The sequence below is a fragment of the Nycticebus coucang genome, chromosome 6 (assembly GCF_027406575.1).
Source record: "Nycticebus coucang isolate mNycCou1 chromosome 6, mNycCou1.pri, whole genome shotgun sequence".
NCBI classification, from domain to species: Eukaryota; Metazoa; Chordata; class Mammalia; order Primates; family Lorisidae; genus Nycticebus; species Nycticebus coucang.
The window spans coordinates 44,818,197-44,838,139 of NC_069785.1; the positions used below are offsets into that span (position 1 = coordinate 44,818,197).

The 19,943-nt window shown below is 38.0% G+C and overlaps 1 protein-coding gene across 3 annotated transcripts in view; it reads right to left on the minus strand.

Annotated features, from left to right (window-relative positions):
• The window catches only part of TTBK2 (tau tubulin kinase 2), a 143,254-nt gene that overhangs the window by 45,241 nt on the left and 78,070 nt on the right, over positions 1 to 19,943 (minus strand). For all 3 annotated transcript variants that reach the window (XM_053593657.1, XM_053593656.1, XM_053593658.1), the window contains one exon: positions 8,527 to 8,684. In XM_053593657.1, coding sequence (XP_053449632.1) covers positions 8,527 to 8,684 — 158 coding nt within the window. The remainder of the gene's footprint in view (positions 1 to 8,526; positions 8,685 to 19,943) is intronic.

Here is a 19,943-nt window from a genome sequence, read left to right on the forward strand (position 1 = left end):
ACTTTATGAAGCGTTCCAACATATGAGTTATAGGAATTCCAGAAGAGGAAGAAGAATGCCCCAGAGGAATGGAAGCCATACTAGAGAATATTATAAAAGAAAATTTCCCAAATATCACCAAAGATTCTGACACACTGCTTTCAGAGGGATATCGGACCCCAGGTCCTCTCAACTCCAACCGAGCTTCTCCAAGACACATTGTGATGAACCTGTCCAAACTCAAGACAAAAGAAAAGATTCTGCAAGCTGCAGGGGTAAGCGCCAGTTGACTTACAGGGGCAAATCCATCAGAGTGACCGCAGACTTCTCTAATGAAACTTTCCAAGCAAGAAGACAATGGTCATCTACCTTTAATCTACTTAAACACAACAATTTCCAGTCCAGAATTCTGTACCCTGCTAAGCTAAGCTTCAAAATTGACGGAGAAATCAAATCATTTACGGATATACAAACATTGAGGAAATTTGCCACAACAAGACCAGCTCTACAGGAAATACTTCAACCTGTTCTGCACACTGACCACCACAATGGATCAGCAGCAAAGTAAGAACTCAGAAATTAAAGGACAGAACCTAACCTCCACACTGATGCAAAAGATAAAACTAAGCAATGGACTCTCACCAAATAAGACGAATAGAATACTACCACACTTATCAATTATCTCAATAAATGTTAATGGCTTGAATTCCCCACTGAAGAGACATAGATTGGCTGACTGGATTAAAAAACACAAGCCATCTATTTGCTGTCTGCAAGAAACACACCTGGCTTCAAAAGACAAATTAAAGCTCCGAGTCAAGGGTTGGAAGACAATTTTTCAGGCAAATGGAATTCAGAAGAAAAGAGGAGTTGCAATCTTATTTTCAGATACATGTGGATTTAAAGCAACTAAAGTCAAAAAAGACAAAGATGGTCACTTTATATTGGTCAAGGGAAAAATACAACAAGAAGACATTTCAATTCTAAATATTTATGCACCCAATTTAAATGCTCCCAGATTCTTGAAACAGACCTTACTCAGTCTGAGCAATATGATATCTGATAATACCATAATCACAGGGGACTTTAACACTCCGCTTACAGAGCTGGACAGATCCTCTAAACAGAAATTAAACAAAGATATAAGAGATTTAAATGAGACCCTAGAACAACTGTGCTTGATAGACGCATATAGAACACTCCACCCCAAAGATAAAGAATATATATTCTTCTCATCACCCCATGGAACATTCTCCAAAATTGATCATATCCTGGGACACAAAACAAATATCAACAGAATCAAAAGAACTGAAATTTTACCTTGTATCTTCTCAGACCATAAGGCACTAAAGGTGGAACTCAACTCTAACAAAAATGCTCGACCCCACCCAAAGGCATGGAAATTAAACTATCTTCTGTTGAATAACAGATGGGTGCAGGAAGAAATAAAACAGGAAATCATTAACTTCCTTGAGCATAACAACAATGAAGACACAAGCTACCAAAACCTGTAGGATACTGCAAAAGCAGTTTTGAGAGGAAAATTTATCGCTTTAGATGCCTATATTCGAAAAACAGAAAGAGAGCGCATCAACAATCTCACAAGCCATCTTATGGAATTGGAAAAAGAAGAACAATCTAAGCCTAAACTCAGTAGAAGAAAAGAAATATCCAAAATCAAATCAGAGATCAATGAAATTGAAAACAAAAGAATCATTCAGAAAATTAATGAAACAAGAAGTTGGTTTTTTGAAAAAATAAATAAAATAGATAAACCATTGGCCAGACTAACGAGGAATAGAAAAGTAAAATCTCTAGTAACCTCAATCAGAAATGATAAAGGGGAAATAACAACTGATCCCACAGAGATACAAGATATCATCTCTGAATACTACCAGAAACTCTATGCCCAGAAATTTGACAATGTGAAGGAAATGGATAAATATTTGGAATCATGCCCTCTCCCTAGACTCAGCCAGGAAGAAACAGAGCTCCTGAACAGACCAATTTCAAGCACTGAGATCAAAGAAACAATAAAAAATCTTCCAACCAAAAATGCCCTGGTCCAGATGGCTTCACTCCTAGAATTCTATCAAACCTTCAAGGAAGAGCTTATTCCTGTACTGCAGAAATTATTGCAAAAAATTGGGGAATAAGGAATCTTCCCCAACACATTCTATGAAGCAAACATCAATCTGATACCAAAGCCAGGAAAAGACCCAAACAAAAAGGAGAATTTCAGACCAATCTCATTCATGAATATAGATGCAAAAATTCTCAATAAAATCCTAGTCAATAGATTACAGCTTATCATCAAAAAAGTCATTCATCATGATCAAGTAGGCTTCATCCCAGGGATGCAAGGCTGGTTTAACATACGCAAGTCCATAAACGTTATCCACCATATTAACAGAGGCAAAAATAAAGATCATATGATCCTCTCAATACATGCAGAAAAAGCATTTGATAAAATCCAGCATCCTTTTCTAATTAGAACACTGAAGAGTATAGGCATAGGTGGCACATTTCTAAAACCGATCGAAGCTATCTATGACAAACCCACAGCCAATATTTTACTGAATGGAGTAAAACTGAAAGCTTTTCCTCTTAGAACTGGAACCAGACAAGGTTGTCCTCTGTCACCTTTACTATTCAACATAGTGCTGGAAGTTCTAGCCAATACAATTAGGCAAGACAAGGAAATAAAGGGAATCCAAATGGGAGCAGAGGAGGTCAAACTCTTCCTCTTTGCTGACGACATGATCTTACACTTAGAGAACCCCAAAGACTCAACCACAAGACTCCTAGAAGTCATCAAAAAATACAGTAATGTTTCAGGATATAAAAACAATGTCCACAAGTCAGTAGCCTTTGTATACACCAATAACAGTCAAGATGAGAAGCTAATTAAGGACACAACTCCCTTCACCATAGTCTCAAAGAAAATGAAATACCTAGGAATATACCTAACAAAGGAGGTGAAGGACCTCTATAAAGAAAACTATGAAATCCTCAGAAAGGAAATAGCGGAGGATATTAACAAATGGAAGAACATACCATGCTCATGGCTTGGAAGAATCAACATTGTTAAAATGTCTATACTTCCCAAAGCAATCTACCTATTCAATGCCATTCCTATCAAAATACCAACATCGTACTTTCAAGATTTGGAGAAAATGATTCTGCATTTTGTATGGAACCGGAAAAAAACCCGTATAGCTAAGGCAGTTCTCTGTAACAAAAATAAAGCTGGGGGCATCCGCATACCAGATTTTAGTCTGTACTACAAAGCCATAGTGCTCAAGACAGCATGGTACTTGGCACAAAAACAGAGCATAGACACTTGGAATAGAATTGAAAACCAAGAAATGAAACTAACATCTTATAACCACCTAATCTTCGATAAACCAAACAAGAAAATACCTTGGGGGAAAGACTCCCTATTCAATAAATGGTGTTGGGAGAACTGGATGTCTACATGTAAAAGACTGAAACTGGACCCACACCTTTCCCCACTCACAAAAATTGATTCAAGATGGATAAAGGACTTAAATTTAAGGCATGAAACAATAAAAATCCTCCAAGAAAGCATAGGAAAAACACTGGAAGATATTGGCCTGGGGAAAGACTTCATGAAGAAGACTGCCATGGCAATTGCAACAACAACAAAAATAAACAAATGGGACTTCATTAAACTGAAAAGCTTCTGTACAGCTAAGGAGACAATAACCAAAGCAAAGAGACAACCTACACAATGGGAAAGGATATTTGCATGTTTTCAGTCAGACAAAAGCTTGATAACTAGGATCTATAGAGAACTCAAATTAATCCACATGAAAAAAGCCAACAATCCCTTATATCAATGGGCAAGAGACATGAATAGAACCTTCTCTAAAGATGACAGACGAATGGCTAACAAACACATGAAAAATGTTCATCATCTCTATATATTAGAGAAATGCAAATCAAAACAACCCTGAGATATCATCTAACCCCAGTGAGAATGGCCCACATCACAAAATCTCAAAACTGCAGATGCTGGCGTGGATGTGGAGAGAAGGGAACACTTTTACACTGCTGGTGGGACTGCAAACTAGTACAACCTTTTTGGAAGGAAGTATGGAGAAACCTCAAAGCACTCAAGCTAGACCTCCCATTTGATCCTGCAATCCCATTACTGGGCATCTACCCAGAAGGAAAAAAATCCTTTTATCATAAGGACACTTGGAAACAGCCTAAATACCCACCAACCCAGGAATGGATTAACAAGCTGTGGTATATGTATACCATGGAATACTATTCAGCCATTAAAAAAAATGGAGACTTTACATCCTTCGTATTAACCTGGATGGAAGTGGAAGACATTATTCTTAGTAAAGCATCACAAGAATGGAGAAGCATGAATCCTATGTACTCAAATTTTGATATGAGGACAATTAATGACAAGGTTATGGGGGGGAGCAGAAAGAGGGACGGAGGGAGGGGGGTGGGGCCTTGGTGTGTGTCACACTTTATGGGGGCAAAACATGATTGCAAGAGGGACTTTACCTAACAATTGCAATCAGTGTAACCTGGCTTATTGTACCCTCAATGAATCCCCAACAATAAAAAAAAAAAAAAAAGAAGGGAAAAGCTTTATCATAGTTTTTTAAAATTATGTACATTTTAATATGTTTGCTATATTTCTTTTTCTACAAATGGGTATCCTTTGTACTTCAATAATTGTAAATAATAATAAATGTAAATGTAAATAATAATAAATGTAAATTGTAATAATAAATGTAAATAATTTCATTTCAAAGTTTGCATTTTTGTTTTAATAGTTATTTTTGGACCTATATCCCTTTAAATGCTTTTTTTTGCAATTGTTAGGTAAAGTCCCTCTTGCAATCATGTCTTGCCCCCATAAAGTGTGACCCTTTAAATGCTCTTAATCCTCTATTTTCTTATTTAACCTTTTATTATTGGGTTACTCAGTTTTATTTAGTCTTATTTTTTCTTCTTCAGGGACTCCAACAACACGAATGTTAATCCTTCTCTCTCTGCCTTACTTTGGCATTTTCTCTTTAATCCTTTTAAATTATTTATTTCATTTTCATTCTCCTGTGGTTTTTCCTTGTTTTTATTCAAACCACCTTTATTAAAATTTCATTTTAATCTGTTTGGCTTTGTATACCTTGTAATATAGTCTTCAAATATGAGATAATTTTGTCTTTTCCTTCCATTTCTTTTCTGAGTTCAATCAATTCAAATTTTTTCAAACCTCAGCCCTTGGGCAGTGGTGGAATAACTCTTCCTTAGATGCTTAATCTCAGCTCTAGGAGTAATAGTTGTACCTTATATTTGTACTGCATTCTTTACATTTCTCTTTACTTCTTACCACTCAATTCTATGTTACTACAATTCTCTGTTATTTACTATAATTAACAATACACAATATTGTGCATTTTGAAGTAGCTAGAAAAGAAGATTTGAAATGTCCCCAACACAAAGAAAGGATAAACATGTGAGGTGATGGATAGTCTAATTACCCTGATTTGATCATTACACATTATATACATGTATCAATATATCACCTGTACCCCATAAGTACACATAATTATTATGGATCAATAAAAAAAATTTTTTAAGTAATTGTTTGTATTTTTCCCTACTCAAATTATTGTGAGTTTCTCTCTCCTGGCTAGACCCCAACTGACAGATTTCTTTTTTCTTTACCACTCAACTGACAAAGGGCATTTCTCCTCCTTTATTTTTTGTTTTTGAGAGAGTCTTACTTTGTCACCCTGAGTAGAGGCCATGGCATCACAGCTCACAGCAACCTCAAAGTCTTGGGCTCAGGTGATCCTCATGCCTCAACCTCCCAAGTAGCTGGAACCTAGGCACCCGCCACAAGGCGTGGCTATTTTTTTTTTTTTTTTTGAGACAGAGTCTCAAGCTGTTGCCCTGGGTAGAGTGCCGTGGCATAGCCCACAGCAACCTCAAACTCTTGGGCTTAAGTGATTCTCTTGTCTCAGTCTCCCAAGTAGCTGTGGCTACAGGTGCCCGCCACAATGCCTAGCTATTTTTTGTTGTTGTTGTTGCAGTTGTCATTGTTGTTTTAGCTGGCCCAAGCCAAGTTCGAATCCACCAGCCTCAGTGTATGTGGCCAGTGCCCTACCCACTGAGCTACGGGAGCTGCCCAGGGGCTGCCTACTTTTTTAGAGACTGGGTCTCGCTCTTGCTCAGGCTGGTCTGGAAATCCTGAGGCTCAAGCACCTGCCTCCACCTCCCAGAGTGCTAGGATTATAGGCGTGAGCCACCGTGCCCAGCCTCCCTCTTTGCTTTTATTTGAATCATGCATATTTTTACTTCTTTTAAGTCCATCATCTAATCTATCCAGATACCTTTTTAGGATGGGTTTAGTCTTTCTGGCCTTGATTTTTAGATCAACCGTAAGTCTTATTGCTAATTACCTTCTTCCCCACAGTTTTTCTTGGACTGTCTTTAAAAGCCTTTGACAGGGTTAGGTGAGGCAAGAGCATGAGAGGTACTGTACTAGGCTTTGGTATCTGTTATCTCTCTTTTTACTTAAAATTATCTTGTAGTTTGGTCATCTTGTCTTCAAGTTACGCTTGAGGGTGTGGTTTTTGTGTAATTTCGGTTTTCCTTTTTGTTATGGAGGAAATATTGAAAGATAGGAACTTAAACTACCTTCACTGTCTTCAGCTACCTTGAGGTCCTATCACCTAAATTTTTGTAAGTTAGAGAGTTATCTACACTAACAACAATTGAAAGGAAAGACAAAAGCACTAACAGAAACCAAAATTGTTGGACTGGCTCCAGCTCTACCACTAACATTTATCTAAATTGGATGATTTACTTCAGTGTTAGGATTACTCCTTCATTTGTAAAATGGGGTAGCTGAAGTAGGGCAGCAAGTCCCAACTGATAAGCATTAACACTTGAAGTGTGTGGACTTCTGTATTCCATCCCTAAACATTCTGATTTAGTAGGTCTAGATGGTTCCTAGAAATAGTTATTAAAAAAAAAAATCTGTTGCGTTTCTGCAGCTAGTCAAGAGTCTTACATTTAGGAAGGACCCTTTAGATAAGATCATTGTGGTATCAACTGTAATTATGTGAGTCCCTCCAAAATTTTCTAAGTCAACAAGTCCTATTGATCCCATCTTTCAATATAAAAACCATCAGAGGCAGATGCAATGGTGCATGCCTAGAGTCCCAGGAACTCAGAGGCTGAGGCAGGAGGTGGCTTGAGCCTAGGAGTTTGAGGCTGCAGTGCACTATGACTGCATCTGTGAATAGCCACTGTGTTACAGCCTGGGTAATATAGTGAGACCCAAGTCTCAAAAAAAAATCCAATGACAAAAAAAAATTTTTTTAATTCCAATTAACTTAGATTGTGTGATGATTTTTCTCTATTCACTTCTTTTTAACTAGTTTAAAACAACCAGAGCAGGTTTAAAAAAAAAAAAAAAATGGGCTCAGTGCCTGTAGCACAGTGGTTATGGTGCCAGCAACATACACCAAGGGTGGCAGGCTCGAACCCGGCCCAGGCCAGCTAAACAACTGCAACAAAAAAATAGCCGGGCATTGTGGTGGGCACCTGTAGTCCCATCTCCCTGAGAGGCTGAGGCAAGAGAATCACCTAAGCCCAGGAGTTTGATGTTGCTGTGAGCTGAGATCCCACGGCACTCTACCAAGGGCAACATAATGAGACTCTGTCTCAAAAAAAAAAAAAAAAAAAAGATCAGGAAAAAAAGACAAATCATTTTGTTTGATCAAAAAACAAAACAAAATAAAAAAAAGAAAAGCATTAAAAATAAAAATCTAAAAACAAGGAGATCACCATAACCTGCTCCTAATACACTATGATAATTGAATCACTTTCTTAAGAGAAACATGCTACATGTTTTGTTCCCACTAAACTTAAGCACAGTATAGTTATACATAATTGCGGTGTGTTCTTTTCAGGGTCTCAAATATTTTTTGAAAATGTAACTGATATGCTTCTTATTTTGAAGAAAATTTACCGTAAATTAGACACCAAGAATCCACGTAAGCTCTAAGTTCCCCTTTTGTAGTATAATCTATTAATATGCCCTAAACAAATAATTCTAAAGGCATACATAAGACTATTAATTCAAGGAAACATAGGCTTTTCCCTAAGTCTTACATTTGGTCATGAGGGAAGTGGATAAAATAAATTTCTTTTCTTTCTTTTTTTTTTTTTTGAGATAGAGTCTCACTGTGGGCCTGGGTAGAGTGCCATGGTGTCATAGCTAACAGCAACCTCAAATTCTTGGACTCAAGCCATCCTCTTGCCTCAGCCTCCCAAACAGCTGGGTCTACAGGCATGTACCACCACACCTGGCTAGTTTTTCTACTTTTAGTAGAGATGGGGTCTTGCTATTCCTCAGGCTGATCTTGAACTCCTGAGCTCAGGCAATCCACCAGCTTTAGCCTCCCAGAGTGTTAGGATTATAGGCACAAGCTACCACAATGCATCTAGCAAAAGATATCACAAAAGGATCTGCTTAGGACATACCCAATTGCAGCAGGGGTCAAGCGGGTGTGCAACTGTGGGGTGGTAGAAGTGGTGGTGGTTGTTAGGGAGCCATCAGTTCCAGTCTTCTCCCAGTCAAAAGGGTCACTCTCAGTTACTCCAAAGGTCTTGATGCTGTTGTCAAACACGGATGTAAGAAGCTAAATCACAAAAACAAAAACTAGAGTAAGCTAATAGTAAACAGTTACTTTCTTCCACAAGAGAAAGCATTCCAGATTCATAAAACAGTTTTGTAATATGATCTTATTTTAAAAATGATGGTTTAAAGAGGGAAATCTGAATAAGAACTATATGTAAATGATGATATTGAGTTAATGTTGATATTTCTCAGTTGTGTAGGAGAATGTTTACATTGTAGAAGATATACTATGAAGTATAACCTATTTTCAATGGTTTAGCAAAAGGATGTGTGACGTGTATGTGTAAGTATGCATTCAGTTGAACCATCTATTTTGTCAAAACACACACACACACAAAAGACATTTAAATATGGTTAAATCTAAAAAAGCAACCAAGGTTGATTGTGGTGTCAGAATAAATGGCATGTATAGGTAAAGAACATATAGAAATTCATTGTGCCTTCTTCCAATTTTTTCTTTTTGTGGATTTTAAAAATGCTTAAAATAGGGTGGCGCCTGTGGCTCAAAGGAATAGGATGCCGGCCCCATATACCAGAGGTGGCGGGTTCAAACCCAGCCTCGGCCAGAAACTGCAAAAAAAAAAAAAAATTCTTAAAATTTGTGTGTGTTTCCAGGCGGCGCCTGTGGCTCAGCGGGTAGGGCGCTGGCCCCATATACCGAGGGTGGCAGGTTCAAACCCAGCCCCAGACGAACTGCAAACCAAAAAATAGCTGGGCGTTGTGGTGGGCACCTGTAGTCCCAGCTACTCGAGAGGCTGAGGCAAGAGAATCGCTTCAGCCCAGGAGTTGGAGGTTGCTGTGAGCTGTGTGATGCATGGCACTCTACCGAGGGGCGATAAAGTGAGATTCTGTCTCTACAAAAAAAAAAAAAAATGTGTGTGTTTCCATGCACAAATTATCAAAAAGCAATTTGCCCTCTTATTGTGATTTCTATACTGTATAATTTCATTTTTTTACCTTTAAGTTCCTAAATTTTGATGTGGACTTCAGAAGGATCTCATAAAGACCTTTACTGCTTTGTCAGTAGCATTATTTTCAATTTTTTGATTATGGCATCATCCTCCCCCTCATTATTTCTGTTGTTCTTTTAGTATCCTATCCTCTGAGATTCATCTTGTACATTTCCTTCCCTAGATCTGAAATCAGCACTTCTTCATTGGAGGATTTTGTGCAGGTATATTTTAGGCTTCAGAAAGATTATTCCAACTATTAAGTGCCAATAGATGCCATAAACTGAGATAAGTGTCAGCTGAACCAGGATGATTACAGTACATGTGGTTAAGAGTGGTAGGATTTGGACATAATCTAGTGGTGTAGCCAAAAATCCTTGTTGATACATTAGATGAAAGCTATAAGAGTGAATCACTGGGTAAATGCAGTGAGATGAAAAGTAGTGAGTTTGAGGATTAAAATATTGGAATTTATTTTAGAGAGGAATAAGAAATACAGATACAAATTTGGGTGCCATCAGCTCACAGTATCAACAGGTATAACTTAAAGCCTAGGACCAGCTGGTATCATCACAGGAGAGTAAAGAGCAAAAAGATCCAAGGGCTAAGGCCTAGAATACTTGCAACATTAGATGGAAGGAAGAGAAGGACTCAGCAAAGGAAATAAAAAAGGAGTGACTGGTGAAGAAGGAAAAGCAAAATACAGTGTTCTAGTCTGCAAGTGAAGATACCATTTCATCAAGGAAGAACTGTTATCCATTGTCAATACTGTATAGTTATTTCTAATTATTTCATTAATTTTTCTCTCTTTCAATCTAGACTATCAGCTCCAAAAACCCAGTAATTGTCTGACTTTATTCATCAATGTATCTTCAGGGTCTAACACACTGTCTTATATGTAATACTCTAAAAATATTCCAAGAATAAATGTTTATTTATAATAATATGTACTGAAAAGGTCATAGGACCCTACCTTTCATTTAAGTTCCAAAAAGAAAAATAATGTTATGTATAAAAAGAATGTTTATAGAAAAAGAAAAAGGAATTAGAAAAGATGTGGTTATAAAATTTGAAAAATTTTACTTTGGTCCTTTTTTAATTTTAATTTTTTATTATTATTATTATTTTAATTTATTTCTAATTAACATGAAGGTACAAATTTTTAGGTAACATTGTTCTCACTTCCAGGGTAAAGTTCCATTTGTAAAATACCCAGGAGGTGTGTTACATACCCTCACAATGTGTACATTAGGTAAGATCCTGCCTTATCCCTCCTGTCTTCTGCCAATTGTCCTTCCCCTTCCTGATCCTATTTTTGTTGATCTAAGTTGCCTATGTTATAGCTTAGATTTCCTCAAAATCTCAAAGGCTAAGGGCTATAGAAAACACTAAGCAGGAAAGAAAAATGGATTGGGATCCAGTATATGGGAATTAAAGTGCCTGACTTTGACCCTCTCTCCTGAGTCTGAAATCAAGGTTCTCATCAGCTCTTAAAGGTTCTCAAAGAGATTCATGCTTCCCAGAAGTCAGAGTCCCTATCAGTGAGGTAGCAATTGCCTTGCTGTGTGAGCACTTAGACTGCCTCTGCTAAATTCTCTGCTGATATCGTGCTGCAACAGGAATGATCCTAAATGGTTTTTATGTCAAACATCCTTTTATCATGGAATTATCTTCTTACATTTGTCACAGTATTGTATGTATTAGAAAATGTATTCTATGGCATTGGACCTCAAATTAGAAACCGTTTGTTACTATGATGATAATAGTAGAGACCAGCACCAGGAGGCAGAAATATGAGGACACAGAACAAAAGAAACAGGAAGAAAGCTAAAAGCATCCAGGCATTTAAAGGCAACCTAGTGGGAACAAACAATCAGACTGGGCAGAGTACTGCAGATATTTTAAAGAAAAAAAACATTTCTAATCCAGCAAAATAATTTTCTAATTCAGGACCAGGAAGGCTCTAAACCTTTTCATCAGACTGGGATAGTAGAAACAGGACAAGTCAAGGACTCACATTTTTTGGTAACAGAATTCATCACATCACATTTTGGCTAAGATAAATAATAAAACCAGAAAATGCCAATTCAGTCACTCATTCAAATAAGTTTAAGAATAATATAAATTAGTCTCTTATAAATATAGTAGGACTCCATATATAGTTTCCATAAATACAGTAGTGTGTGCGTATGTGCATGTGGGTGTAAACTTAAGTGGTTCTCATTCTTTTTACACTCCAATACAACTGGAGAATAAAACATTTTCTCTGCAAAACAGAGAGTAACTAAGACAGTAATTCACAAACTAGAAAGGGGACAAGGTGAAATCCGAAAATTCTTCTAGATAATTCAAACAAACTCTCTAAATTTAGAGTCCAAGTCCTTAAACAAGAGTGATGTGTACTCCCAGGGAATGCACTCACCTGCCAGAGAGGTTTGTTTATTTGTTTTTGAGACAGTCTCATTTTGTTGCGCAGGCTAGAGTGCCACGGTGTTGGTTTAGCTCACAGTGACCTCAAACTCCTGGGTTCAAGCAATCCTCCTGCCTCAGCTTCCCAAGTAGCTGGGACTATAAGCACCTGCCACAACACTCAGCTAATTTTTCTCTTTTTGTAGAGATGGGGTCTCATTCTTGTTAAATGACACAAATGTATTATCTAAAATAAATTGAATATACATCTATGTGTAGCCCACAAAGATGCTTAGTGCTAGCTCCTACCACCCAGAATATTCATTCTTTCTTTTTTCTTTTTAAAGGTGGGATTTTACTCTGTTGCCTATGCTAGAGTACAGTGGCACAGTCATAGTTCACTTACCCTCAAACTTCTAGGCTCAAGTGATCCTCCCGCCTCAGCCTGCTGAGAAGCTGAGACTACAGGAGCCCGCCATCTCACCCAGATAATTTTTTTCATTTTTTCGAGATGGGGGTCTCACTATATTGTCCAGGCTGGTCTCAAAGTGATCCTGGCGTCAAGCATTCCTCTTGCCTTAACCTTCTTTTTTTTTTTTTTTTTTGTAGAGACAGAGTCTCACTTTATGGCCCTCAGTAGAGTGCCGTGGCCTCACCCAGCTCACAGCAACCTCCAACTCCTGGGCCCAAGTGATTCTCTTGCCTCAGCCTCCCAAGTAGCTGGGACTACAGGCGCCCGCCACAACGCCCGGCTATTTTTTGGTTGCAGTTTTGGCCGGGGCCGGGTTTGAACCCGCCACCCTCGGTATATGGGGCCGGCGCCCTACGGACTGAGCCACAGGCACCGCCCAAAACTCTTTTTTTTTTTTTGCCAGGGCTGGGTTTGAACCCACCACCTCTGGTATATGGGGCCAGCACCCTACTCCTTGAGCCACAGGAGCTGCCCTGCCTTAACCTTCTAAAGTGTTGAGATTATAGGTATGAGCCACTACACCTTCATGTCCTTATTCTTTATAGCAATCAGTCATCTAATTTAGGCATGATGCCTTAGGAAAACACTCCTCTTACTTTTAGCACAAAAATGCAATCAATACCTGTATCATATTTACCTCAGTATCAAATCCCAGTATCCCCTTTCCAAGAGAAAAGACTAGCCTTTACAAAAACAAGAAATATTTGCAATGTGACATTAAAAATTCACTGAGAATTCTGATTCTTGAAATCTCAGTTAATAAACGATAAAATAATGGATCAATAAAGCACTTAAAGAGGAGAGCAGAATGGCTATGTTGGCTTGGTTGACTCAAAGACAGATTATTTACTGTACAAGAAATTGTCCCACTTCATTGATATGTAGATGCAATAGAGAAAAAGTAATGGACATGTCTGACTTACCTGCTCTTCTTGGAGATATTAGCAAAATTGGTAGAGAAAAATAATTAAATTGCACCTATCCTCTGTAGACTTCAATCAGCAAAAGACAGGAACCTGAAGAAATTGCAGAGCTTTCTTTACCTGTTTTCATCATCCCCTCAGGTGTAACTTAATGATGCAGATACATTCAGACAAAATGTGCCCTTTTGCCATCATGCAAACATGAGTGTACTTTTACAAACCTAGGTGGTATAGCCTACTGTATACCTAGACTAGATGGTATAGCTTATTGCTCTGAGGATATAAAACTGTACAGCATGTTCCTGAATGTTATGGGCTTGTGTAACACAATGAGTAAGTATTTGCATATCTAAATATATCTCAACATAGAAAAGGTAGAATAAAAATATAATACTATAAGCTTATTGGACCACTGTTGTGTATGCAGTCCACTGCTGACTAAAATGTCATTATGTGGCACATGACAGTATATCAGTATAGTGGAGCAACTCAGGAGTCCCCCCCATGGTCAGCTTCCCAGAATCTGAAGGGCTGTGAGGTAGCATGGTTGATGACTGAGCCATAAGTGCTGGCTTTCAGGCACTAATGTCTTCCCTTTCAGGCACTCAGCCAACCCACTAGGTTAAGTACCTGGCAGTACAAAATACCCAAGCTTCTTGATGCCTCCTAACAAAGCCAATAAAAAAGGTAAATAACATTTTCTTATTGCCTTAACTGGACAAAGCTATAGAAAGAAAATAAAAGAAGTTTTGTTGATCCTGCAATCCCATTACTAGGGATGTACTCACTAAGAAGAAAAAAATCATCTTACCATAAAGACATCTGCACTAGATTGTTTATTGCAGCTAAATTTACAATTGCCAAGATGTAGAATCAACCCAAGTGCCCATCAACCCATGAATGGATTAATAAACTATGGTATATGTATACCATGGAATACTATTCAGCCATAAAAATGGAGACTTTATATCTTTTGTAATAACCTGAATAGAGCTGGAAAACATTCTCTTTAGTAAAGTATCACAAGAATGGAAAAGCAAGTATCCAATGTATTCAACACTAATATGAAGCCAGTAGATGAACTAATACACACCTCCACAAGAGAAAAACCCAGTCTAATTCAATTTGGGGAAAGGGAGGAAGAAATAAGGGAGGAAGAGGAGGAAGGTAGGAGGAGGAGGGGGATTGGTGTGTTCTTACCTAATGGGCACAATGTTAAGAAGGATACAGGCACACCTCCTGGGTGAAGTGCACAACTATACTAGGGACCTTAACTGCAAAACACAATCATTGTAACCTAATTGACTGTACCCTCATATTAATCTAAAATAAATTAATAAATATTCTGTTAATATAGAAGTTATGTTGAATAAAGTAAAATAAGGAAGAAAAATAATTATAAACAAACGCAGTGACACTGAGGTGCATGTAAAATCACCTAAATTTATACACTGTTTTACAATTTACAAATCATTCTCAGAATTGCCTTATCAAAATCTTAACAACACTGTGAAGTCAGTATTTTCACCACTGCACAGACTATAAAACTGAGATTTTGAAAGTCATACAAATGGTGTGCAGTAAAGCACCAACTTAAAAAGGTCTTTTAGGCAGGGTGTAGTGGCTTATACCTCTAATCCTAGTACTCTGGGAGGCTGAGGCAGGAGGATCCCTTGAACTCAGGAGTTCGAGAACAGCCTGAGCAAGAGGGAGACCCCATCTCTACTAAATATAGAAAAATTAGCTGAGTGTTGTGGTAGGCACTTGTAGTCCCAGCTACTCGGGAGGCTGAGGCAGGAGGATCACTTGAACCCTAGAGTATGAGGTTATTATGAGCTAGGGTCATGCCACAGTACTCTAGCCTAGGCAACAGAGTGACACTCCATCTCAAATAAATAAATAAGTCTTTTAAGTGCAGTATATCTCTGTAGAATTTTAGCCAAGCAACAGGGAAGAAGAATGCAGCATATAGTAGAAATTATCTTGGAAAGCCCCTTACAATGCCCATAAATACAGAATACTACCATCTTTCAACAAGTGCAACATAACTAGTTTTTCTTCCAGCACTAGAACAGATACATATTTGTTCAGATTAATGTGGCTAAAGCCAGCTGGCTGCAGTCAGTGACCACACTGTGCCAGAAAAACTACTTTTCTTTAAAATATTAGAGTCACAGTTTGTACAGCCGGATACATATTTGTTCAGGATCACATGATATATTAGTTATTGAGAATAATTTGACAGTTCTCTAAGTAATTTTTTATTTTTTAACTGCATTTAACCAGTCATGTTAGTATTTGCTTTACAGTGCCTATTATGCTTGCAGTCACCTCTCCAAGGGAAGCACGACGGTAATGTACAAAGGGCTAGATCTTCTTGCATGAGTTAGAAATGAGTTCACATAAACTTTTGGATCTACTAGTTTGTGATGCTACACATGTCTAAACTAAAACTCCACAAGATGGAGGTAAGGATACCACCCAGGTATTATTGATACATTACTGCATGTCATTGTTGTTGTGACAATAATGTCTAAAAGGCACTAGAATTCTTCCTTATTCAATATACTACTTCTATCTGAGTTTCCCACTCACTAGTAATGGGGTCACCTACATGTGGAATTCCTGTGGTAAAATTCAAGAAGGATTTTACCAGGTACCCCTCAGAGATTTTCCTTTCTCAAGACATCTTAAAAATTTTTTTATTTAAATTATAAAACAGCTACAGCAAGATTTGAAGTTTTTATCACTATCTGCATTATTGAAGATGTTGGCCCAGTTCTGGAAGCTGCAAAAGAAGTACAGAGAGGGCCCCTTCACCTAGTTTCACCTTATGGTAACATCTTAAATATTATAACATAATACCAAAGCCAAGAAAATGACATTGTAGCAACAGAGCTTATCAGATTTCACCTGTTTCACATGTGTGTAATTCTACGCATTTTTATCATTTGTTCAGATTCATAATCCAGCACTTTGTCTCTTCTAGTTGCTAAAACATTTTAGAATCTAATGATAAAAAACAATAATTATAGTAAGATAGCTGCTTTAATCTTCATTCTAATTCTGCGTATTTATGCATTTGCACGCTGATTCTCCTTACATTTTCTAAATAGAAGACTATTAGCCCAAAATAAAATTCAATTAAATTTACCCAACATTTGTAGAAAATTTAGGTGTCAGGCATAGAAACAGGTATAGCATGGGATAAAAAAAATACACTAAAATAGGCTCGGCGCCTGTGGCTCAAGCAGCTAAGGCGCCAGCCACATACACCTGAGCTGGCGGGTTCGAATCCAGCCCAGGCCCACCAAACAACAATGATGGCTTCAACCAAAAAAATAGCCAGGCGTTGTGGTGGGCGCCTGTAGTCCCAGCTACTTGGGAGGCGGAGGCAGGAGAATCGCTTGAGCCCAGGAGTTGGAGGTTGCTATGAGCTGTGATGCCACAGCACTCTACCCAAGGTGACAGCTTGAGGCTCTGTGTCAAAAAAACAAAACAAAACAATAAAATAAAGCCAGGTGCAATGGCTCATGTTTGTGATCCTAGCACTTTAGGAGACAGAGGTGGGACAATTGCTTGAGGTCAGGAGTTTGAGACCAGCCTAAGCAACAGAGTGAGATCTCATCTCCAGAAAAATTAGCTGAGTCTTGGTGGAACCTATTTGTAGTCCCAGCTACTTGGGATGTTGAGGCAGAAGGATCACTTGAGTACAGGAGTTTGAGGTTGCAGTGAGCCATGATGACGCCACTGCCCTCATACTTAGGTAACAGAGCAAACCCTGTCTCTGATAAAAAAAAAGAAAATAGGATATAGTTGTTTCTCTAGAATTTAAAGGTCAGTTAGGAAGATGGACTCATACATAAATACTAAGTACTGATAAATTTAATATTATTTCCCAAAACAATACAATACCTTCTCTAAGTGAGAGATGCATAAAAAAGATTCCTAGCAGGAAACAAAATAACTACTCTTTCTAGCTCTGTACCTGCAATTAGGGTAAGCAACAGCAGGCTACCAGATGACGTGTTGGTCATATACAACTTGTTAAAGCAATATTGTTCTTTGGCAAGAAACTCTAATTTGTAAGGATTTGCAAATCTTTTTTTTTTTTAATTAATTTATTTATTTATTTTTGTTTGTTTTTTTTGGCCAGGGCTGGGTTTGAACCCGCCACCTCTGGCATATGGGACCGGCGCCCTACTCCTTGAGCCACAGGCGCTGCCCAAATCTTTTTTTTTTTTTGAGACAGAGTCTTACTTTGTTGCCCTGGGTAGAGTGCTGTGGTGTCACAGCTCAGAGCAACCTCAAACTCTTGGGCTTAAGTGATTCTCTTGCCTCAGCCTCCCAAGTAGCTGGGACTATAGGTGACTGCCACAATGCCTGGCTATTTTTTTTTTAGAGACAAGGTCTCACCCTGGCTCAGGCTGATCTTAAACTCATGAGCTCAGGCAATCCACTCACCTCAGCCTCCCAGAGTGCTAGGATTACAGGCACGAGCCACTACGCCTGTCCAAGATTTACAAATCTTTTAAAGATTTATACATTATATAAAACTGTATCACTTAACACTTTTTGACTATAAAGAAAATTATTTGCTTCAATCTTAAAGTTGAAGACATATCATTGCTATTTGATGTTTAATGTAGCTAGTGAAGCAGTCATGCTAAATATTGATATGCTTTATGCATGTTGCTGGAGGAGGTTTGTTCTTGTTTTTGTTTTTTTTTTGTTTGTTTTTAGAGACAGGGTCTTAATTGATTGGCCCAGGCTGGAGCGCAGGGATGCGACCATAGTTCCTGGGCTCAAGTGATCCTCCTACCTCAGTCTTCCAAATTGCTGAGACTACAAGCACATCTCACCACACCTGGCTAATTTTTTCATTTTTTATAGCAATAGGTCTTACTATGTTGCTCAGTCCTGTCTCAAACTCCAGGCCTCAAATAATCATCCCATCTTAGCCTTCCAAAGGGTGGGATTACAGGCATGAGCCACTGCACCAGCCTTGCTGTTTTTAACTACTCTAGTTGCCTCAAGAGGAACTTAAAATTTGAAAGAATAGTAATTAAAATCAAATTCAGGAATGAATTTCAAACTGTAAATTATCCATAGGGACAGCCTCAGTTCACAAGAACACTCAGATTCAAAGCAGACTCAAAATGAAGACTAAAGCAAGGCTCTGTGCGGGAAGCAAGAGACAGAAGCTGCACAGCTCAAACCTTCTGGGAACACGATGACACATTGATACTAGTCATCAGAGCACACCAACCACTTATAACAAAGTCTTTTTCCCAATTATTCTCTCCTGTCCCCTTGCTCTTTGTTCCCACTCAATGCTTGTAGAAGGCCAGATTATTTATAGAATCCATAAAACAAAGAAAATGTCATGCCTGTTTTATCTCTTCCAAAAATGGGAAAATGAATAAACTTTGTTTTGTTATTAAGTAATAGAGACGCCCCTAAGAGAATATCCAAATAAGAAATTTGATAATAATGTGTTAATTTAATTTAATTATAGGCCTAAATTTCAAACTTTAGCTAGTGAAAATGATAACCTTTCTGTAGAATGTAATAAAAAATGTTTTATTATTCTAAACTTTTATATGCCCAAACAAATTTTGCCAATAAAAATTATTAGTACCCAAGGTGGGAAATTCGGAATATTTTCTAGCCTCTCTTAAATCTAGTCTTACGGTATAATTCCATTATTTTAATATAAGTTACGTGAACTTTCTACATTCCAGAAAATACACATAAAATGTAAATATAAGAATACATTCCAAAGCAACTCATATATGTATATTTTCTCAATTTGTTAGGCTGTCCATATAGTTTATAATGCAAATTGCCATATGGGAAAGAAATGACAAGCTCACCCATTCAAGGTCTCTAAGGACCCAAGATTGCCTCTCTGCTTTGTACCTTGTTTATATCTTATACAAAAGCAGCGCTTTCATAGAGAAATAATTACTATCTGCAAATAAATTCACTGTCTTGTAGACATTCTTAGTCTTTGGGTAACAATGACAACACTTTAGAATTTATTTATTTTTATTTTCTTTCTCACTTTGTCACCCTCATTAGAGTGCCATGGTGTCACAGTTCACAGCAACCTCAAACTCTTGGGCTTAAGTGATTCTCTTGGCTCAGCCTCCTGAGGAGCTGGGACTACAGGCACCGGCCACAACGCCCGGCTATTTTTAGAGACGGGTTCTCGCTGTGGCTCAGGCTGTTCTCAAATCTGTGAGCTCAAGCAATCCACCGTCTTGGCCTCCCAGAATGCTAGGATTATAGGCATTATAGGCTGAGCCACAGTGCCCAGCCAACACTTTAGAATTTAAAAGTTCCATTAACAGGCAATAAAGTCTATGTGTTGCCTTTTGTAAATAAAAATGATACACTCATACTTATTATTCTTATTATTATTTGTCTACATGTGGGCTTCATTTAGTTTTCAGTGTTAGCAATTGTTTTGCATTAAGCCCTGACCATGTTCTCCCTGAGAG